At 41.8% G+C, this 19,958-nt stretch overlaps 1 protein-coding gene across 2 annotated transcripts; it reads right to left on the bottom strand.

Moving 5' to 3' along the window:
• Positions 1 to 145: 145 nt before the first annotated feature.
• Positions 146 to 18,024, bottom strand: HBP1 (HMG-box transcription factor 1). 2 transcript variants are annotated; one of them, XM_068189688.1, is made up of 11 exons: positions 17,865 to 18,024; positions 13,502 to 13,690; positions 12,174 to 12,408; positions 11,141 to 11,273; positions 10,260 to 10,371; positions 10,030 to 10,142; positions 9,531 to 9,687; positions 8,819 to 8,963; positions 6,188 to 6,517; positions 2,807 to 2,948; positions 146 to 1,247 (listed from the first exon to the last, which is right to left on the bottom strand). In XM_068189688.1, the coding sequence occupies exons 2-11, from the start codon at positions 13,668 to 13,670 to the stop codon at positions 1,230 to 1,232; spliced, it is 1,554 nt and encodes a 517-aa protein (XP_068045789.1). In that variant the 5' UTR covers positions 13,671 to 13,690; positions 17,865 to 18,024; the 3' UTR covers positions 146 to 1,229. The 2 variants fall into 2 exon arrangements, with proteins under 2 accessions (XP_068045789.1, XP_068045788.1); XM_068189687.1 differs by having other exon boundaries at positions 13,502 to 13,694; positions 17,865 to 18,023.
• Between the last annotated feature and the right edge of the window lie 1,934 nt (positions 18,025 to 19,958).

Raw genomic sequence — 19,958 nt, 5'->3', positions numbered from 1 at the left:
TGAATTTCTTCACTAGCTTCCTAATGGCAAAGCATTAAAATATACTTTGGATGGGTTCATGTAAAGACTTCCATGCAGAATGTGCTCATTGCTGCAGGGCTGACTTCATGATTAATCTTCTTCACTTTATAAAATACACAACACCAAATTTTAATGAATTTATTTGAAATAATATACAGGAATATAGTGTGCAAAAATCTTAGGGGCAACATCATGTAGACGTGTCATAAACTGAAATTTACAGTTGTGATTCTTAAAAAAAAAAAAACAACGCACAGCTGTTTAGTACAGGAAAAGCCATGATTGTAAATGTTCACAGCAGAAGCAATCCTAACGCAGCTGCTCTAATTTTAGACAGTTGGAGGAGAAAAAAAAGTAAAGTGCAAGTGTTGCACATATAGTTAAGTGCAAAGTTTGCCCCCACCATAAAGATGTCTTATGGCAAAATAAAATATTGTAGAATATGTGGCAAAGACAAAACACAGAGTGATAACTATGATGGTGATGATATCAACAGCACCACTTTTCTTGAGATAATGCTATGTATTTGTTTCATCCTGTCCGGGCCATTGTTTCCACCACAAAATGACAGCTCTCACTAGTGCCAGCTGATGCAAAAGTATCTCCCTGGTGGCTACAAGTTTTCTAAGTGGTATCCCAAGCACCAGTTCCCTTGCTACGTCACACCACACCCTCCATTCCCACACCTTCTGCTAACCTGCTGGCAGTAGGGCAGGCTGGGAAGCTGGAAGCTGATAATACACTTTGCCATTTCACAAAATCCCAGGCCCCAGAATTGCAATTAATAATACAGTTGTGCAATACATATTAATCAGCAATAAGAATCAATGTATATAAACAGCTGTTACATATTTTAAAATTCCCCTTTTTGTACATTTTCTTTTAAAAATAAACATTTATACATATCTCCTTCGCCTCTTTCTAAAGTACTTTAGCACCACAGGATATCCATTTTCAAGCCTATATTACCTGATACATAATGAAGTTTGGAAGAAAAATAAGGCAATTTGGTTTAAAATGCTGATAGTTTTTAGCTTACTTAATGTTCTATTGTAAAAAGCAAATCTGCACTCAGATCATTTCCATGATGGTGCCAGTATTTTATGGTCACACATAGTCACAACAAATAGTAAGACCTTGATCTTGCATCTTCCCGCCATCAAGCAACAGCCATTTTGTAAATACAGAGTTAACAGGAAAATTCTGGCTTAATGCTGTTGTGAGCCCTGAGAAAAGAGAAGAGGAAAACCAGGTTAGCGATTACAAAGCAAAGGGCCTAACACTTGTTTTCAAAGCCACAAGTATTTCTAATCATTGGTCAGTTATTCAGGAGAAAACAAAAAGGCCAAACCAGACAGTTTTATTCCCTGATCATCAAAAGACCATCACAACTTCTATGTCACAGCCTGGAGCCCACTGTCATTACAGAGTATGGTTACCAGACTGCTAACAGCTCAGTTCACTGAACTGGAACAATTATCAAGGGCATTTCCTGCTGTAACACTGAGGTAGTGGGTTCTACAGATCCTGTTCTCTTGGCCTGAAGACTGTAGGGACAAGGAAAATCCTACTACAAGGCAGGGCAAGAAAGCCTTACTGAGGCAAACCCATCACTACTCAGCTACACACAAACACGCCTCTGAGTTGCTCAAGGCTCACAGGTGAGCCTGTGATCTCACCACCCAAAGCTCAAAACTGCAGTAGTGTAAGAGCAGAATAAATAAATAATATTATTTTAACTAAACCCACAAGGAAATGTAACAGAAGCTGTCACTGTTGATTAAAATAGAATGCAGTGAACAGAAAAACAGCTTGTTCCTAGCAGCTGGGATTTGGTGGAACCTTCTGCAACAAGGGACTGGAAACTGCACAAAGTATGTGCAGCAGAAAGAAGGAACTCGGTGTTGGAGCATTTCTTATTCAGTCTTAAAGCAACGCTTGCATATGCTCTTGAGAAAAAAGCCTCATCATTTACACATCAAAGGAAAGGGGGTAACTTGAAGATGAAATATTACACCACATGGATGTATGGTTTCACCAACCACGTAGATGGAGTCTACACCACCCTTCAAGCTCCTACCCAGCCACAAAGTGGAAGAACTTGGCAAGCACTCTGTACACCTCAGTGGATCATTCCTTCCAATCTATTTTTCTAGTTGAACAAACAGAATCCCCTTTTTTCATGTTTGCTTTACATGAAGTTTCAGCTTTAAAGCCCTTCTCTTTCTTAATACATCCACCACCTACTAATACATTGCTGCAGACTCTTATATTGATGGCTTTTTACAAATGGAAAACAATTTCTTTTCCTACAGAAGTAGTGTTATCTACTGTATTTATTTTACAACTGAACAGACTAAAAAATGAAAGGGATTCACAGGGAATAATTATTTTTCTCCTTCAGTATCTTCATATATGCTGATATAAATTATCAGTAAAAAAAACTAGAAAAAGGTAAAGAAAAAAGCTTTTACAGAAGATAAAAAAGTTTAGGTACAACCTTATGAACTCACTTCAAAGCAGAAGACCACATGCCCTTCCTCTGCATTTCACAAGCACACTAACTTTCAGTACAACAGAATCCTCAGAACTCTCATAAAATATTCAGACAGACCTTCTCCTGATCTGTCTCCTGCCAAACTGCCAAAAGCAGGTTACACAACACAGGGGAGTAAATGAAGGTTTCAGCTACTAAGAAAGCCGCTTATTCTGAACAAAACACACTGCAGCCACCCATCTGAACACATGTAACAGCACGATGAGAAAGACTGCTTCACAAACATACAGAATTCGTTCGTTTTCTTTTCCAGCAGTCAGGATTTAAACGCTTCTGCTCCTCTGCCAAGGCCTTGGCTTCTAGTGTGTACATCCTTCTTTCCTCATTTTTCATTTTCTTCCACCTGTCGCCAAGTATCACACTTATGGCTCTGCAAGACAAATATTTACAGTACAGTCAGGACAGTGCTAAGAAATACTAGGAATTTTTTTTGTTTTCATCTGAGCACTTTAAAATAGATGTGAGTTAAATGTGGAATTAACACACAAGGAAGAAATCAGCTGTATGTTAAAAACTGTAATAATCATATTTGCTAAACAGCTGAGACTGCTGTATTAGCTGAGCATGGGTCAACACACATTTTAACGTTTCAACGGGTGTAACATACAGCAACTGGCATAAACCAGCAAAACAGAGATGTTACAAAAACCACCACCAAATGGTAACTCACATTTGTTTTGCTCTACTTTCATACTAGAAGATCATATGACAGATTTGCTGGAAATATGTTCTCTAATAATTAGAGCAATGAACTGAATATGACCTCAGCCAAATATTTGATTAACTGCAAGTCCCCATGTCTATTTAATCAATATCTATATCTTTTTCCACCTTTAAACCATCCTGGGTGGAACATCCTGGGTGATAAGTTGCCCATTCCTGTGCAAATGGAACCATTTGTTCTAATACATCTATCACCATTTCCAGAAACTGAATTAATTCTTTTCCTTACAAACTCTAGGTCTTTTGACAACAGTTCCCTGTACTAGCCTGCCATATTGCTTAACTGCACTCCCAAATGTTGGATCAATATCCCATTAAAGCTTTAACTCCGTCTTTTAGCTGAATGAAAATCTCTAAACAACAGCTCTTTTATCAATTACTATTAAAGCTACAAAGTGGTTTGTGTACTTGGCTTCAGATTACAGCAACGAGAATTCTGTGACTGGCTCTAAGAAAAAAGTGGACACAACTAAGTCCTTTTATTTCTGCTATTAAACTAAGTCCTTTTATTTCTGCTATTAGTAAAGTTCCTTGCTGGCAGTGAAGATATTCAAACAGAATCACGACAATTAGAGTGTCATCAACTACTTCAGTAACATGGAACACAGCAATTCTGAACACTGCTCTGCACCACAGAAAAAAAAATGGATTTGACTCCTGCAAGGCCGTGTGGTGCCGTCCAGGTTTCCGTGAGCTGCAGAGCACTCAGGGACCTCATCCCAAAGTGCCCAGACAGCCTGCATTGCATGTGCTCTGATGACTCCTTCGAGCAAACTCCTCCAGGGAACACCACATCCCATCGCCATCAAACCCATTTGCACAGCCTGTCTGGCAGTGGAATTTCTGTTTTTCTGTCCAAACCGAGAACCAGTATCTTTGGTCTGTCATCAGAAGCAAACATGCCTGGTTTAATTAGCAGGTTTTTCATCTTTTGACAGTATCCAGAGGCATATCACCAGAAACCTGTCTGCTCTGGGTCACCAGCTTGTACTGGATCACTCACACCCTCAGGAAAGAACACAGTGACCCAGAGAGAGCACATCTGCTGTAAAAGCCATTGCCTTCCCAAATAAAAATGCACCACAAAATCTTTTAGACAAAAATAGAAGGTCCACTACTCACAGAATTTCTGAACACACAACCAAGTTCAGCTATGGTCACAGTGTTACAGTGAAGAATATCTAGAAAATAAACAAGTGCAGCCCTAACACCAGTTTTTCAAACATAATCTTGCAGTCCATTTAAGTATTGTGTGACTCTTGACTTGTGCTTTCAGTATTTACAAGCTCACTGTCTTGCTGACATGCCTTGAGCTGCTTTGTCTCAGAATAGACTCAGAATACCTCGAGTTCTGTACTTTCTTATTCCCCTACGGAAATAACAGCAGTAAACATAAGAACTCCACTGTACAGAAGTGGCTACTATGTTGTATGATCAACACAGTAATCTGAAAATGACACAAACTTACATTTAAAAAACATGAGAGTTGCCTCCCAGCAGCTAAATTAATGAGTGCCTCAGCAACACTTGAGTGACAGTAGCTGAATGCCTGTATCAATTATCACTAATGCTATTTCTGCCATCCTGTGTTTTCTGGATGCCATGGAACTGCAGCCAAAAACTGCACTGCCTTCCAAGCAGGACAGTGAGCAGTGCATTTTGAACCGTACTTGTAACTTGGTCATCTCTTTCCTTCAAGGTAAATTTGCTCACTGTCCTGCTTGCTCACTGAAAGATTCAATTAATTTTCACATCCATGCAGCCACAGCTCCAGTTCACTGCATCCATTTGAAATCAGCATTTTCAACTAAATTTATAACCATCATAAACTTTCCTGGCTCACATTCTGTTTCATTTCTCACTGATAGTTGCAATGAGTGTGAAGGCAGCAGATCTGCTTCACTGAACTTACTATAAACATTACACAACATCATTGTCAGGAAACACAAGATGTTGGGATTTGTTTGGCAGGATTTTATATTTCAGCACCAGTCACAGCATCCTTATTAGAACATTATAAAATAGTAAAACCCCTTTCAAAGCCCTGCCAACTCTATTTTTTACCAGATTTACTTCAAGAATTTTTATGTCACAATGCAATTTTTACAGTAACAGTTTTTATAAAATTACGTACAGTAACAAATCTGTTTGTAAGATCAGTCCATGTTTGTGTGTTTTGGTTTCTATTTACATATGCACAGTTAGCACCAAATATTACTTAAAACATATGTAATGAAAATCTTAATAAAAAAAGTTTAGAAGCAATCATGCTTGAGATTAAGAACAAAAGAACAAACTAAAGAAGACCCATCCCCCAAACACAGTCAGACAACTCTTCCTGCAAGTTTCAACAGATCGCTGAATGCTTTTAGGGCAAGCAGAATTTGGCAATGTACTGTCTGGATGATGATCTTTGAGATATCCTAACTTATCAGCACTCCACTCTTCAACAGGATATACAGACTGGAAATAAATGCTTGTAACTTCAGGACCAATTTGCAATAATATGTCAAAACCTAATTAGAAGAACTAGAAACTCCCTTTTTTCCATTGCAGCGCATGAGCAGAGCACCTCCTCACTGTAAACAATGACAGTTCTGTATTTGTGCCTCTGCACATATATACATCTATCAGTTGCTTTACCTCAATGTTTTATCAGAAGGTAAGTTTGCCAAAAATGGTTTGTATCGAGTTCACTGAGTACTGATAATATTCACAGTCCACCCATAAACCACACTTTATGTTAACATCTTTCAAAACTTATTCTTAAAACAATACACACATTTTATTTCAAATGTAACATTTAGGCTATTTAAAATCTTAAAGTGGGACACAGATATTCTTCTAACTCACCAGTAATAGCAAAACTACAGTTTGTATCATTACCTGTTGTCTTTCCCTGGATACATCTGAGTATATTCAACTCTGTATTTTTTGGCAAAAAGCATGAAGGCATTCATTGGTCTTTTGCACTTGTTTGGAGAAGTGGCACTCACAGTACTTGCAGTCCCTGAGCTGTGGCTTTTGCCAGCTTTGCTGTACAAAGTGTTGGAGGAAAGATGTGACGATGCAGCAGAGGCACAGTTTTTACTACTGCATTCTGATCGCTCAGCATCTTGATTGTTTGCTCCCCCACAGGACAGCGAAGCGCGACGCTGGCGAGCCATGCTGCTGAGCACATACACTGCAGAGGAGTCCATCGGGGTAAAATCATAACTACAGGGAAAAGACAGATCATAAATCCATCCAGTAATTTTCACATAAAACCCCTAAATATCTGTTCACTCTTCAATTTTACTACAATTCTAGTATTTTGCCCTTTTTTGTGTGACATAATGATTTGTGCTTGATGTGGATGTCAGTGTGAAAAACAAAAAACTACAAGACTTTGGCAGGTAAGCTAGTATTTTCTTCACTGTGATGAAGACTGCAACTTTCCATGTTCTGCTATGTACTTTCCTCAGCTATGTATCTGTTAACTATACTATGTCTTAAAACTTCATTCTCTTTTTAAACACACTATTTTTTTCTGCTTCTGTCCTTACCATAAATCAAACCTGATCAGAGAGTGACAGGTACAGAAAGGGAAGAAATGCAATGAGTTCACTTGGAAATACGTACTAACAGCAAATATGAAACCACTATATTAAAATAAATTATATTATATTCACTTCAGTACAAATAACCTCTCTAGGCAGTTGAATACCTACTGTTTTACACACAAACCTTGCAGTGAGGTTAAAGCCCTGCGCAGAGCCCCGTGACTTGGCACTGTTTGATGCTGTGCTGACAAACGCCTGCCCTCTAGTGACAAAACCGCCACATTCCTCCTCAAGGTATTTGAACAGCTTGGGTGACTTGTTTCAATAAAATTCAGACCTCCAAATACGACAAACTCTTGCAGTTTTTAGCTGACCAATGACTACAATTAAACTTCTAATCACTAAAGAAGTAGTTTTACTCCACAGACCGTTACCATCTCCAGGTGGGAAAAACACTCCTGGAAAGGGGCTACTCAATCATAAATCTAAACCACTAAGTTACCACCACAGGATAAACATAGCATGTACATATGCTAAGGCCCCTCTTACCTATTGCTCAATGTGGCTATAGTTGCATGATTTATGGCCAAAATAAGGGTTTTAAAGAGCTTTTTTGCGAATACCAAGTAGAACTACTAGCAAGGAAATACTGCATGTGGCAGTCCAGCCCCCATCTGCAAAGGCAGCTCGTCTCGTGGGACGGAACCACACAGAAGAGTGGTGCCCGACGAGTGGCCTCCACCATTCCTCAGGAAAGTACAAAGCAGCAAAGAAGGGATTATGCTGACCATCTTGCAGGCTATCACAAGATAAGGAGAAAGGACCTCTGGTTCTACAACGGGCCAGTACCCTTCCTATTCCTAATCTTCCCATAACACACAAACAGAATTTTGTTTTTAGTTCTTCTGTCCTGTTATCACAGCTGCAGCTGCTCCATGCTCCTTACTCAGTCACTCCCTTCCGCCCAGAAAGACAAGGAATTTTGAAGTACAAGGCAGTATTCAGCTGGGCTGCAAATTAGTAAGGAGCCAGAAATCCAGATTTTTCAGTGAGATGTAGCTACCATGACTCTAACAGCTCTCTACATATGCAGTTCCGAATAGGAGTCAACAGAAACGCCCAGAGAGCAAATGAGTGAAGCCAAGCAGTCTGAACTCACTCTATGCCAGACTGAAATCATACAAGTGCTCCCAGGGCTTGAACTGCAAAGAGCATCTTAAATTCCTTTTTCTCTGTTGTAATAAAACAAAGTGCAACTGGATTAAAAACAGATGTTAAAAAGACACTAAATCATAGAAAAAGATGGATTTTACTAAACCTTAAAATCTCAAAATAGTATGGAAAAATCTTTACTATTTCCTTAGACTCAGAGTAATTGATATTGAACAGGACCTCTGAAGGTTATCTGGCTCAGGCAAACCCCAAAGTGAATCAAACTCTGAAGTTAGGTAAGCTTGATCTAATATAAAAGAATGCCAAAAAACAGAATACACAAAAATATTAAGATTATGAACATACTGTATTCTAGAGCCACTGCACATGCATTTACCACTAAGAAACTACTCAGACAATTCAGATGTATTGTTGCATATGAAGTATGAGGTAACAGCTGGCAGACATACTACTGTCAGAAAATCGTACTAGGTTTTTCAAACATAATCCACTTTACCTGGAGAATTTATAAAGACTATATATATATATATATATATATATTTACTGCTTTATCTAATCTGCCTTAAACTATCATAAAAAGAGGTAAAAAAGTTATTTCACTCTGAGGCACTACTTTGCAGTTTAGCAGAGCACATAATTACACAGCTTTCCTAGTACTGAAGATTCATTTTTCCCTATCATTTATCTCATATTGCCAAAACTATTCCCTCTTTCCTCTATATAATGCTTCAAATTCTTCCAAACTTAAGGTGCCTACTCATTAAATACAAGAACCACTGAGGCCACTTTATCCAAAAATTACCTTTTAAATGTATCAAAAACACCTGAATCATCAAAGTTAATGGCATCAGGGTGTCCAGGAGGTAGACACAGATCTCCAAGATGCATTTCACAGCATGGAATGCCATGCTGTACCACAGTCAAGCTTGGATAAAAAGATGACCAACCTGAAGTGGTAAAGAGTTAAATTAGACAAACGGCCAGACAATCTCTCCAGTTCTTCATTGGAGCAATCCTATATCTTGAAATTACATAATTTTATAAAAATGTTCTGATGTAGTTTCTTTCACACAAAAGAAAAATCAGAAACTCTTACTTAGGGAATTCTTATTGCAAAGAGTTTATTTTTACCTCATATAAAATCTCATTCTAGCAAAAAAGGAATCAAAACCTGGAGACTTTTACCATCTGAAGTTCCATTTTTAGAAAGTGAGAAAAGCCTCCCTTATTTGAAGTTTTCCTGTCTCCCCCCACCCCGGTCTTTCTGCTTTCCTGAGCTCCATTGATATACTTAATGAAATCTTTCCTTATGAGATAGACAGTATTCCTGGAGCTTTATGGCTTTACAGGTTTTTTTGTTGGTTCATATTCAGATTTCTTTACAAAGACAGTAAATTGTTTCTACACCACAACTTTTATCACTTTCATGAACAGTATGGGATGCCAACCAAATCTGCAATCACTTTCTGAGAGTATTTTAATATGCAAGCAAGTGTACTTGAGGTAGTTCATACCTTTATTTTTAACATAAAATGGATGATCGAGTCTGCATTCTACAGTAAGCAAGCCATCTTCCACTGTGCCAGGATCAAAAGTCAGCTTCAGCACTGACTCACCACAGGAAATGCTTTCTTCATGAGAAATCAACTTCAAACCATTGGAACCATAGTCCTGTTAACACACATACAGTAAAAAAAAATTCCCCCAAGAAAAGCATATACCTGTGTATACTCTAGGTGTATACTCATCTTCATATATGGTATTGAAAAAAAAATTCTAATTTGTGTTTCTATCTAGCTAGAAATTAATAAAGATGACATAACATTCAAAACATACATAAATTAATTCACTTCAAGTGCCTTTCCATGAGATCCACAAACAGCATAGTGATCAGCTCTAAACAACATTAATGTCAACCTGTTTTCCTGACACAGTATAAAGGCGCAGGGGTAACGTAAGAAACAACACATTTGCTACAGGTATTGCAGTGAATTTATTAGAACTAAGGGCTACCTTGTAAGGACTGACTGGGAGATTTTCCTCTTTTCCACAGCTTTCAGATCTTGCAAACTCTTCAACATCCTGCCATTCTTTATTGCGTCCTTTATGAAAGCACAAACGAGAGCCTAACAGATTTTTCAAGGAAAAAAAAGAACATTAGTGTTAGGTAAAAAAGTCTGTGCTACAAGAAAAAAAAATACAAGATAAAACACATACATATTTCATAACACATGTTATTTTACCTTTTAGAAAACAATGCCAGACAGTTGAGGGCCAGGAATGGCACCATCCTAAATCATCATCATCTGAAAGTGATGACATGCAGAAAATGCCAGATTCTGATTCACTATTCGCCTATTAAAAAAAGCAAAATGGTGTTGGTATTTCACTGCAGAGTATTTTAGGGCCGGTCTTACATGTCTTAAGACAGTCTCCAGTTTGCACTTGTGGCATCATTTTGCCTTAAATACTAATAGGAATGTAACATGAAGACAAAGATTAAAGGAATGCAATAAATGTGAATGGATTGTTTTCATCTCCTTTTCTGAGATGCATCCTGACATTTTTGGGTTTCATTCTCTGAGATTCATTTCATCCCTATGGATTAACTTATGCTCATGTGTTAGCATTTTACACCTCATTATTCCTTAGTCATCTACAGAATTGTTTAAATCACATTACTCTATGGTTCAGTTACTGGAAAGCTGCAGGCTCAAGGCAGTTGTAGACAAATCCCTGGAGAACATTCACTGTTGTTAACAGACAAATTTCCAATACCAATTAATGTATGAGAAAAGGAGACACAGGACTGACAGGTTTTGTGCATCTCAAAGGAGAGGGATCCATATTCCCTTTTGAGGCATCAAATGAGGTAACAGTTTTTAAAAGCTTGCTATAGAAGGAATCACAATAGAAGAGCTTTCTTAGAAAGTGATCTCATCACAAAAAATATGAAGTAGCACTACAAGCCTACCCTGTGTGGTAAAAAGAAAAGTAACAGAAAATCTAGCTTAAATAGCAATAGTATTAACACTAAGCAGATTTTTAAAGCTAGTTTCCCTTGTAAAAAAACTTTATCCATTGCTCATACATGTTTATTTTAAAATGTTTCAGAACAACTCACCCTTTCATGTCTGACTGCTGTTTCATCCACATCATTCTTGGAGAAGTTAGGATCATTGTTTGAAGATCCTGGTGGAGGACGTGCATAGGAATGTAAACTTTTGCTTGTTGCTATTATGCGAACAGGAGATGATCTACAACAGAAACATGTATTTTAAAATATCTCAGATTAAGACAACATGAGACTTTGCTGCCATTACTCTAAAATGCTTTTATTGCAAATATTTCTGTTTGCATGAGCTGAACACCAAACAAACCTCCCACACACCAGTATTCCAAGGGGATGATTAAAGGGCGCAAGCTCAGGCAAAGAGAATGCTTTGAGTTAGCGTAGCTCCTGCATAGGTTCTATATAGCACCCAAATGACAGTACGCCACCTCCACAGTGGCATCTCCTTAGCACAATGCTGAAAGTTTTGCAAATATATTGAAGCAAATACCCTGCTCTTAAGACAGTATAAAGACATCTGCTCTCCCCAAATGATTAAATCTCAACTGCATTACTATTAACAGTATTGCACTGAGTTTTCTGATTATAAACCTAAGAAAAGCTGTACAGTAAAAAGTGAAGCCCAGAAATTTCCAAGATCTCACACTTGCTGCTCACAGCCTTACAGAATTTACAGATCACAAACCTTAGGCAGTTATCACTAAAATACAAATTGCATTAGATTTACAACTAGCTGTTTTAAAATAAAAAACTGAAGTCTGTGCACTAGAGAGCTTTAAGAATTTAATGTAAGAAATTCCTCTTAGTTTTTATCTGCTGCTTCACATGAGGTAAATGTCCATAATTTCTGAGCCTGCTGTGGATAGGCAATGTCTTTACATCATCCTAAATCATGCATGGCTGGAAACTAAGCAGCTTTTGCACTAGGCTCTGAGATGAGTTCTGTGCATACTTTCACAGAACAAATAAAAAGACCAAAAAATAGGGCTCCAGTTCAAAGTCAGAGGGTGTAAAGAGTGAAGGAAATAATTTGGAGACAGGATTATGAATTTCTAGAGCTCAAAACTGGGATGAGTGTCAGTACCTGTTATAAAAAGCGCACTGCATCAAAGGACTCTGAGGACTTGTCGCTATATTTGCTAATTCTGTCAACCAGTTCACCCCATTCTCACAAGAATAAGCATTTTCTGGATTGCTGTTTGAGGTATGTTGGTTCCAGGAAGGCCTTGAACATTCCTGATGTGAAACATCAGCACCAAGCTGAAAAAGTGCAGGTGGGGTAGAATCTGTCTGCACAGCCTGTAGTTCAGGAAGATCATCTACAACAAATGCACAAATTACCATAATTATACTAAATTCTTTGCTATCTACTCAACTTGACACCAAATCTTGCAAATTTGGTGAAAAAAAAAGGAAGCGGAATAAAGTAATTTTATTTTCTCATATGACAACTACCAACATTTCACAAACCCTGTTCATAAAAATGGCCACAGAAATAGTAACACCTTTAGTCAATTATATATTCATACACAAAATTTAAGAAAAAAATAGGTAACTAAATAAAATGTAGTTCTGATTTTAAAGTTTTTAAGAGATTGACCAGTTTACACAGAACTATAATGCAGTATTATTCAAAAACAAGATGCTTCACTAAAATACTAAAACATTCCACAAAAGACATTTAAATTAATCTGTCCTTGAAGGTACAACACTAAAAAAAATCAACATCAGACCATGTTCAAAGTAAAAGGTTTCCACCAGGGAACCAAAGTTAAATAACTCAGTCTAAACAAATCATGAAAGCTGGGTATACAGCCTGGTAGGGTGAATTCCCACCAACAATATACACCTTTCCTATCCCATACAGAGTAAGAGAAAAGACCCCAGCTTGTTAACAGAAGTCTGTGCTATGTGCTGTCATGTAACTAAGTATCATTATTCTTAACCCTTGCATAACTTCAATTAAATGTGTTAATATTTCACTGATTATATTGATACTTTCTAAGGTATATGCTGTTTTTCTCCAATTCATAAGGACTGAAGTAATCTTCCTCTACTCTAGAATCTTTCTTTGCAGTAGATCTAAAGCAACATGATTCCTTTAGGAGGAGCTCTCGAGCTTTTTGTTTGTTTTTCTTGTGCCAAAAATTCCTGCTCCTCTGGGGATTAGAGGCAGAAATTTGTGGCTCAGAGTTCAAGAACATATTTGAGTCAACAGGCCAGTGTGTCAGAACTGGAAATGGGTTAAAGGGAAAAGTAACTGCAAAGTAAGACCTTCAGATGTCACAATTCCCTGCCCTACTCAAGTTAAAAATCAGCAATTTCATTCAATCGGCTTCCAATAAATTCAGTATAGGAAATCTAAAACAAACTTCAGAATTCAATTTCCTCTGAAAAAATCGTGTTATTTACCAAGTTCCATGTGCTCATCACAGGATGCATATCCAGGAGAAGAGGGCAGGTTTTCATTACACTTCAGCAACTCCAGTGATTCGTTCATCCCTGAAGTTCTCTTGTCCACTACCAGAAGGAGTTTCTGAACTGCATTAGGCATTTGATTTGTCTTCACTTCCCACACCATGTTAGGATGCTCCAAAGTATCTGACTTTAGAAAGACAGAGTTTAGAAATTTGTATACATGAGAACTGTTTTAAGTTGCATCTGATATACTTCTCCATTACCAGGGCCCTAAATCCTATTAGTCTGTTGAGTATCACAGCACATTTTAGGGGTGTCTAGACACAATCTTGTACAATCCTTACAGAAAACAGAGCTAACTCTGAAGCCAAGAGGTTACCTGGGGACCTGGCCACTTGAGTTTCTAGTATCTTGAAGGATGGAGACTCCCTGGCCCTTCCCCTGTTCCAGTAACCACTCTTGCTGTAAAGAAGCTGTTCCTCATGCAGGTTTGAACTTCCCACAGCCTGCGCCCACTGCCTTTAAGAGTGTGGAGTTACCTCAACCACCACTCAAGCCAAGATAAACAACATTCACTTGGTACCCTGAGCCACTCAGCCTATCACAAAAGGCAACCAGATGGGTGAGACAAGATTTGATTTTGGCTCATCTGTCCTGGCTATTCCAGACAACTTCTTGCCTTACAAAGAGGGTGGACATGGCTGTCAGGAGAATTTGCCCCATAAAATAACTGAAGGCTAAGGCTGACCAGTCTGTAGTTCCCCCACATCTTCCTCCTTGAAGACTGGTGCGACATTTTCTTTCTTCCAGTTATTGGGAGCCATCCTGCCACAAAATCCACTGCTTTTTGGAGACCACCCTAACAATACAACCCCACCCACGGCAGGGGGCTTGGAGCTAGATGACCTTTAAGGTCCCTTCAAACCCAAAACATCCTGTGACCCACAACTGGCACTGGCCTGGAGGGATCCCATCTGGTCCCACTGCCTCATGCACAGATGCCTCACAGAACCAGCCTGCCCCTCACTTGCTCCGCGCTTCTACCACAGACAAAGAAGCGTCTTGCTCTCAGAGGCAAGTTGCTACACCCAGGGACTTGAGGAATCTGGGAATAGGCCTGGAAAATGAAGATCAAAGCAAAAATGCTGTCCTCAACCTTGTGAGATCATGCCTTCTCTGCCATTTATGATCAGGCCCACATTTTCCCCAGTCGCCCTTTCAGCACTGGTGTCTCTGCAGAAGCCTTTTCCACTACCCTTCCCATCTCTGGCCTCCAGGAAAAGTCTCAAACACACTGGACTCCTAACATCCTTCCCTGTGTTGCAAATGGAAAGATAAAGACGCCTCTACTAGAAGATTTCACTTCAGTTTTATTTCCCCAAATCCTAGTAAAGTAACGTTTATACCAAACCCACTATGTTAGATCATCTTCAGCAGCTGTGTGCTTATTCTACATAACCACTGTCACTAAAACCTGGGAAACAATGTCATTACAATCTTTAGTAATTTAGTTATCTACTTTTTTTTTAAGATGAGGATGAATTAAAGCTACCATAACATGATTACCTTGTACTTTAATGAAGTATCCTTGAAAAAATAATCGTAAGTCTCTCACGAAAGAGCAGAAACCACATCTCGTAAGAAATAAACCTGAGAAGCCTACCATATGCATGTCCACTAAGTAAGCTACATTAGAGAAATATCAACAATAGCTGAGAAAAGTATAATATTTTCATATCATAGAATGACTGGGTTGGAAGTGACCTCTGGAGGTCATCTAGTCCAGCTCCCTCTACTCTAAAGCAGGTTCACCTACAGCAGGTTGCACAGGATCACGTCCAGGAGGGTTTTGACTGGAAAATTTCTACCCTTCTGATTGCCTAATCTTTCAAATATACGGAAAAATTATATAAACTTGCATGCTAAACATAAAAAGATGTTTAATTCTACTCAAATGGAACTACTACAAAGCTACATCAGCTTATTCTGATTTTAAGGTGGAGAAGAAAGGTCACAGAAATGAGAATACACAAGTCAAACTATCAGTGACATTATTTTTACCTCCAGAAATCATCTTTAACGAAATTTATATCCCTGTCACCCATGAGGGACAGTACAATTACAGAACACCACAAGAGCAGATAGCTCAGTCATTTCTGAACAGAAAAAGCAGACCTCAGTAGTACAGGTTCAGGACCTTGAAGATTATCTCCAACTAATCAACTCAGAAAAGCCACTCTTTGTTTTTCTGGCTTAGCTAGGTCTTTCCTTTCCCTCCTTCTGCCCTGTTGTTTTATTTTTTCCCTCTATTTTTTCCTCTCTTCCTTTCCCATTTTCCTGCCAAATGAAGAAGCAAACTTATTTCTAGAATGTTACCTTCTCCCTCCTTCCTGCCAGGTGCCAAGACTTGAAAGACCACGTCCTGGTATCCCAACACTCTGAAGGTCAGAGATAAGGTACCGATACAAAATGCTAGTCTGACAAGAAAGCTATTTGTCTGAGAAATGGATTATTCCTCCAAGTCACAAGAATTTCTGCAAACCAAAACCATCTGTGTACAAAAGCCTAAAAATCCTCTAACAAATAAATTACAATGAGATTGAAAGAGAATTACAAAGAAAAACAAACAAAGTGCCCAACTTTACTTTTCAATTTTTTTATTCTGCTTGATTAAAGCCTGATTTGGACATCATGTCTTTCTCTTCTCCTCAGCCTTTCAATGGTTTGAACATGAATGGGATTGGTCATTAACCAGCTTGTAAAGATTTTTTTTTTAATTCAACTTTATGTTGAAAATTTGTTGCGTCAGGTGTTGTCTAGAACCATGCTAGGACTGTAATTACTGCAGCTGCCTTTGGAAGCTAAATGAAATTATTATTTTGTGATTTAAAATAAGTTGTCATGCTAAAACAAATGGCACTACTAACAAAGACTTTATTAATTGACCCATGTCTACTGCTGAGGGACAAAAACAGATTTGGGAAAAAAGTAAATAAAGACTTTTTATGGCTGAGAAAGGGTTCAGCAGGAACTGGGCAGCATCCACCCAAACCGCACTGCGCAGGAATGCCTGGGTGGAAGTGCTTGCCGTGGTTTTCTTCCTTCTGCTATTTGCCTTTCTTCCCTCAACCTACTGAGGAAGTTTCAGGCCAGGTCTACGCCTGAGCAATAAGCTGGACGGAGTTTAATTTGGAGAACAGCTTCTCCAAGCAAAACACAACATACTGGCAAGACTGGATCCACACCAGGGACTTTTCCTGGCGCAGCCGCTTTGATCAGGAATCCTCGCTGCACATCGCCGGCCGCGCCAGAGCGAGCGGCCGAGGCAGAGCGTGATTCACCATGTTTTCGAAGCCCGGGCGGCCCGTTCGCTGACGCAGGGCGGGCCGCGCTCCCCACGCCGCCCCTGCCCCGCCGCGGGCCCCCGAGGACGGCGCTCCCAGGGCGGCTCGGGGGCGGCGGAGCCGCGGGAGGCGCCCGCAGCCCCTCGCCCGCAGCCCCTCGCCCGCAGCCCCGCACCCGCAGCCCCTCGCCCGCAGCCCCTCGCCCGCAGCCCCTCGCCCCCAGCCCCTCGCCCGCAGCCCCTCGCCCGCAGCCCCTCGCCCCCAGCCCCGCGCCCGCAGCCCCGCGCCCGCAGCCCCGCGCCCCCAGCCCCTGGCCCGCAGCCCCTCGCCCGCAGCCCCGCACCCGCAGCCCCTGGCCCCCAGCCCCGCGCCCGCAGCCCCGCGCCCCCAGCCCCGCGCCCGCAGCCCCTCGCCCGCAGCCCCGCACCCGCAGCCCCCCGGGGCCTCCCCCGCCCGTCACGTGACCTTGTTTACACCCGCGGCCGCACGGCGCACGCGCGCTCGGCCCCATTCATTCGAACTGCGTAACGCCGGCCCGGGGGGGCCCCCCCGCGCCCCGGCCGCCGCTCCCCCCGCGGGGCCCACCCGCACCCACGGGCACCCCAAACGCTCCCCTTCCCGCAGCGCCGCTGCTCGCGCAGCGGGCACAGCGCCCTCGCTCTGACAGACCGGGGCGGGCAGCCGCTCCCTGGGGAAAACAAGGGGAAGGACACCCCCCCCCCCCCCCCATTCCGCTTGTTCTCATGCTCTGAAAGGGCGCAAAGAGGGCCGGCACACCCCGTGAGTTTCAACCCCGCGGTGCGGCAGGGTGCCGGCTCCGCGGGGCCGGTCAGGGAAGGCGCACAGTAAACAATGTCCGAGGTTCCCGTCGCCGTCAAAAGACTGGACCCAGCGGCCTCCTCGGCTCGCTCTCCGGCCGCTACCACTGCTGTCCGACCTCCCGGACCCCTCCCATCCCCCGCCGGAGCTTCGCAGCCCCCAAAAGCGGCAGCTCGAAACTTTGGAACACTTACCGAACCCGTCGCCATTACCGAGCTACCCTCGGCTGCCCCTCCCGCCCCGTCCTCTCGGCGGGTCCCGCCCCCCACAGGCGCTGCTCGGGCGCTGAGTGGCCAGAGGCGACGTTGCTCAATTTAAATCCGCTTCCTATTGGCTAGCTGGCCTGCCTGTCAGAACTCCTCCCGGAGGGCGGGCATGTTTTGACTCTCCTGCGCAGCGGATTGCGCCGCGCCGCACATCAATCACCCCCACGCGGCGCTCCGATTGGCCGATGCCTCTGCCAGAGCGCGCAGAAGCACTCTGGGAGCTGTAGTCACCACCGCCGCCCACTCCTGCCCACGGGTCCGCGATAAGACGACAGCCCCCAGGATGCCCCGCGCGGCCGCGGCGCTAGTAAACAAGCGGCGCGGGACACGTGGACCCGGCCCGGCCGCTGCCCGCCCGCGCCCCCGGCCCCGGCTCGGGCCCGGCTCGGCTCGGCCCCAGCAGCGCTTGGCCGAGCGGGCCCGCGCTGGGCCCGAGCCACGGCGGCGGCGCGGAGGGCAAAGGACGTGGCTAAAGGCCAGGGAGTGAGTCAGCAGCTGCGCTCGGCCTCCGCGCTGGCCTCGTCCCTCGCCTCTCTTCCATTGAAAAGGCACTGGTGGGAGCTTAGGCCCAAAATACAAGTCGGGGTGGAGAGGAGAAAATAAATTAAAATCCATGCAGGTTTATCAGTCCAGTGGTGTTTCCCAGACAGTCACATACAGTTATTGCCAAAATAACATTGTGGTTTGGTTGAACACTACTATTAAGATATTTTCCCACTTTTACCCATTAACTCCAGGAGATCAGAGAGACAAGACTCCTCCAGAGACCACATCTTTGTCACAAAGTAGATTAATTACTATTCATGATGTGACACAAAGCAAGTACACACAATTCAGAAATAGAAATATTTTAGAAACTGATGGACTTATATTTTGCAACTGCTGGGATTTTTCCAACAAATGCACTTCTTTCTTAGCCTGTTGTCAACATCATTCCAGAAATGAGCATGTGTCTTAAATCCGGTCTCAGAACCTTTGCTGTAATTTGGTATCTGTGACAGTTCTGCCTTTCAGGGACGCTAACATAGCACTGCATGAAAAGAAGGAAAAAAAAAAAAAAAAGTTAACACAAGTTAAAGCAAACTGGTTCCCTGTTTGGTTAGCGGCCACTAGAGGGAATGCCGGATTGTTGTTCCCACAGGCCTACAAAGGTAACACAGTTAAAAAGGGAATTATACCATATTTGTACTTGGCATCACAACACAGTCTGCAGAGGTTGTTGGCACAGCACTTTGAGATTTGCCTTTTCCACGAAGTAATAGTTTGCCTGTCAGTAAAGTCATTGCCATCTCTAGGCACTGTTTGAAGACAGATACTACTGTGAAAAACACCCAGGATCTTCTGCAATGTGAACTGGAAACTACTACTCTCTGTAAGCAAGCTTAGCTTCGAATGGAAGTAGAAAAGAGAATCCCATGAAATCTTCTGTGCTTAATGACCTTTACATAGTCTCCATCTGAAAATATTATTTAAATAAGTACCTTGAGGAAAATAATGTTAAAAGTAATACTGAGATTCAAATCTTAAGTGACTAGACAGCTTATTATAATATCAGCTGTCTACACCACATCCCACAAGCTCACATTTTCCCTGTATTTACAATTCAAGCTTTTTCTAAATAACTGACACATCTTTATATAAGAAAGCTTTTATGACATCCCATCTCTAAACTAGATTCTTTTAATAAATAGAAAACTGGTAAACAAAGAACCATCTTTTTTACACCACTCCCGAATAAAATTAATTTAAGGCTGTTTTTCTTCCCCTTCTCTTTTGACCTCCCTTACACATCTAAACAGCCTTCAGGCTCTTTGGAGAGACATCTAAGCCTCTTGGGCATTTTAATGTGTTTCAGCCAGGCCGAGGCGGGGCAGAAGACCTGGGCATGCAGACGTCTCCGCTCTGCAAACTGCCTTCTGTGCCTGTGGCACAGCCCTCGCCACGTAAAACTCACAATGTGCTCTTCTGAAAGCTTCCTCTGCCACAGTGTGGAAGGCAGAAATGGCAGAGGCCTGATCAAGC

The sequence above is a fragment of the Anomalospiza imberbis genome, chromosome 5 (assembly GCF_031753505.1).
Source record: "Anomalospiza imberbis isolate Cuckoo-Finch-1a 21T00152 chromosome 5, ASM3175350v1, whole genome shotgun sequence".
NCBI lineage: Eukaryota > Metazoa > Chordata > Aves > Passeriformes > Viduidae > Anomalospiza > Anomalospiza imberbis.
The sequence above is the reverse complement of the archived record's forward strand: the minus strand, read 5'-3'. Positions and strand labels throughout refer to the sequence as shown.

What these genes read in the sequence shown, in the direction of transcription:
- HBP1 (XM_068189687.1), bottom strand. An exon ending in CAGCAGTCAGACATGAAAGG is followed by an intron (nt 10,372 to 11,140) that starts GTGAGTTGTTCT and finishes TTTTTTTAATAG; the next exon opens with GCGAATAGTGAATCAGAATC. An exon ending in ATTTTATGTTAAAAATAAAG is followed by an intron (nt 8,964 to 9,530) that starts GTATGAACTACC and finishes TTACCACTTCAG; the next exon opens with GTTGGTCATCTTTTTATCCA.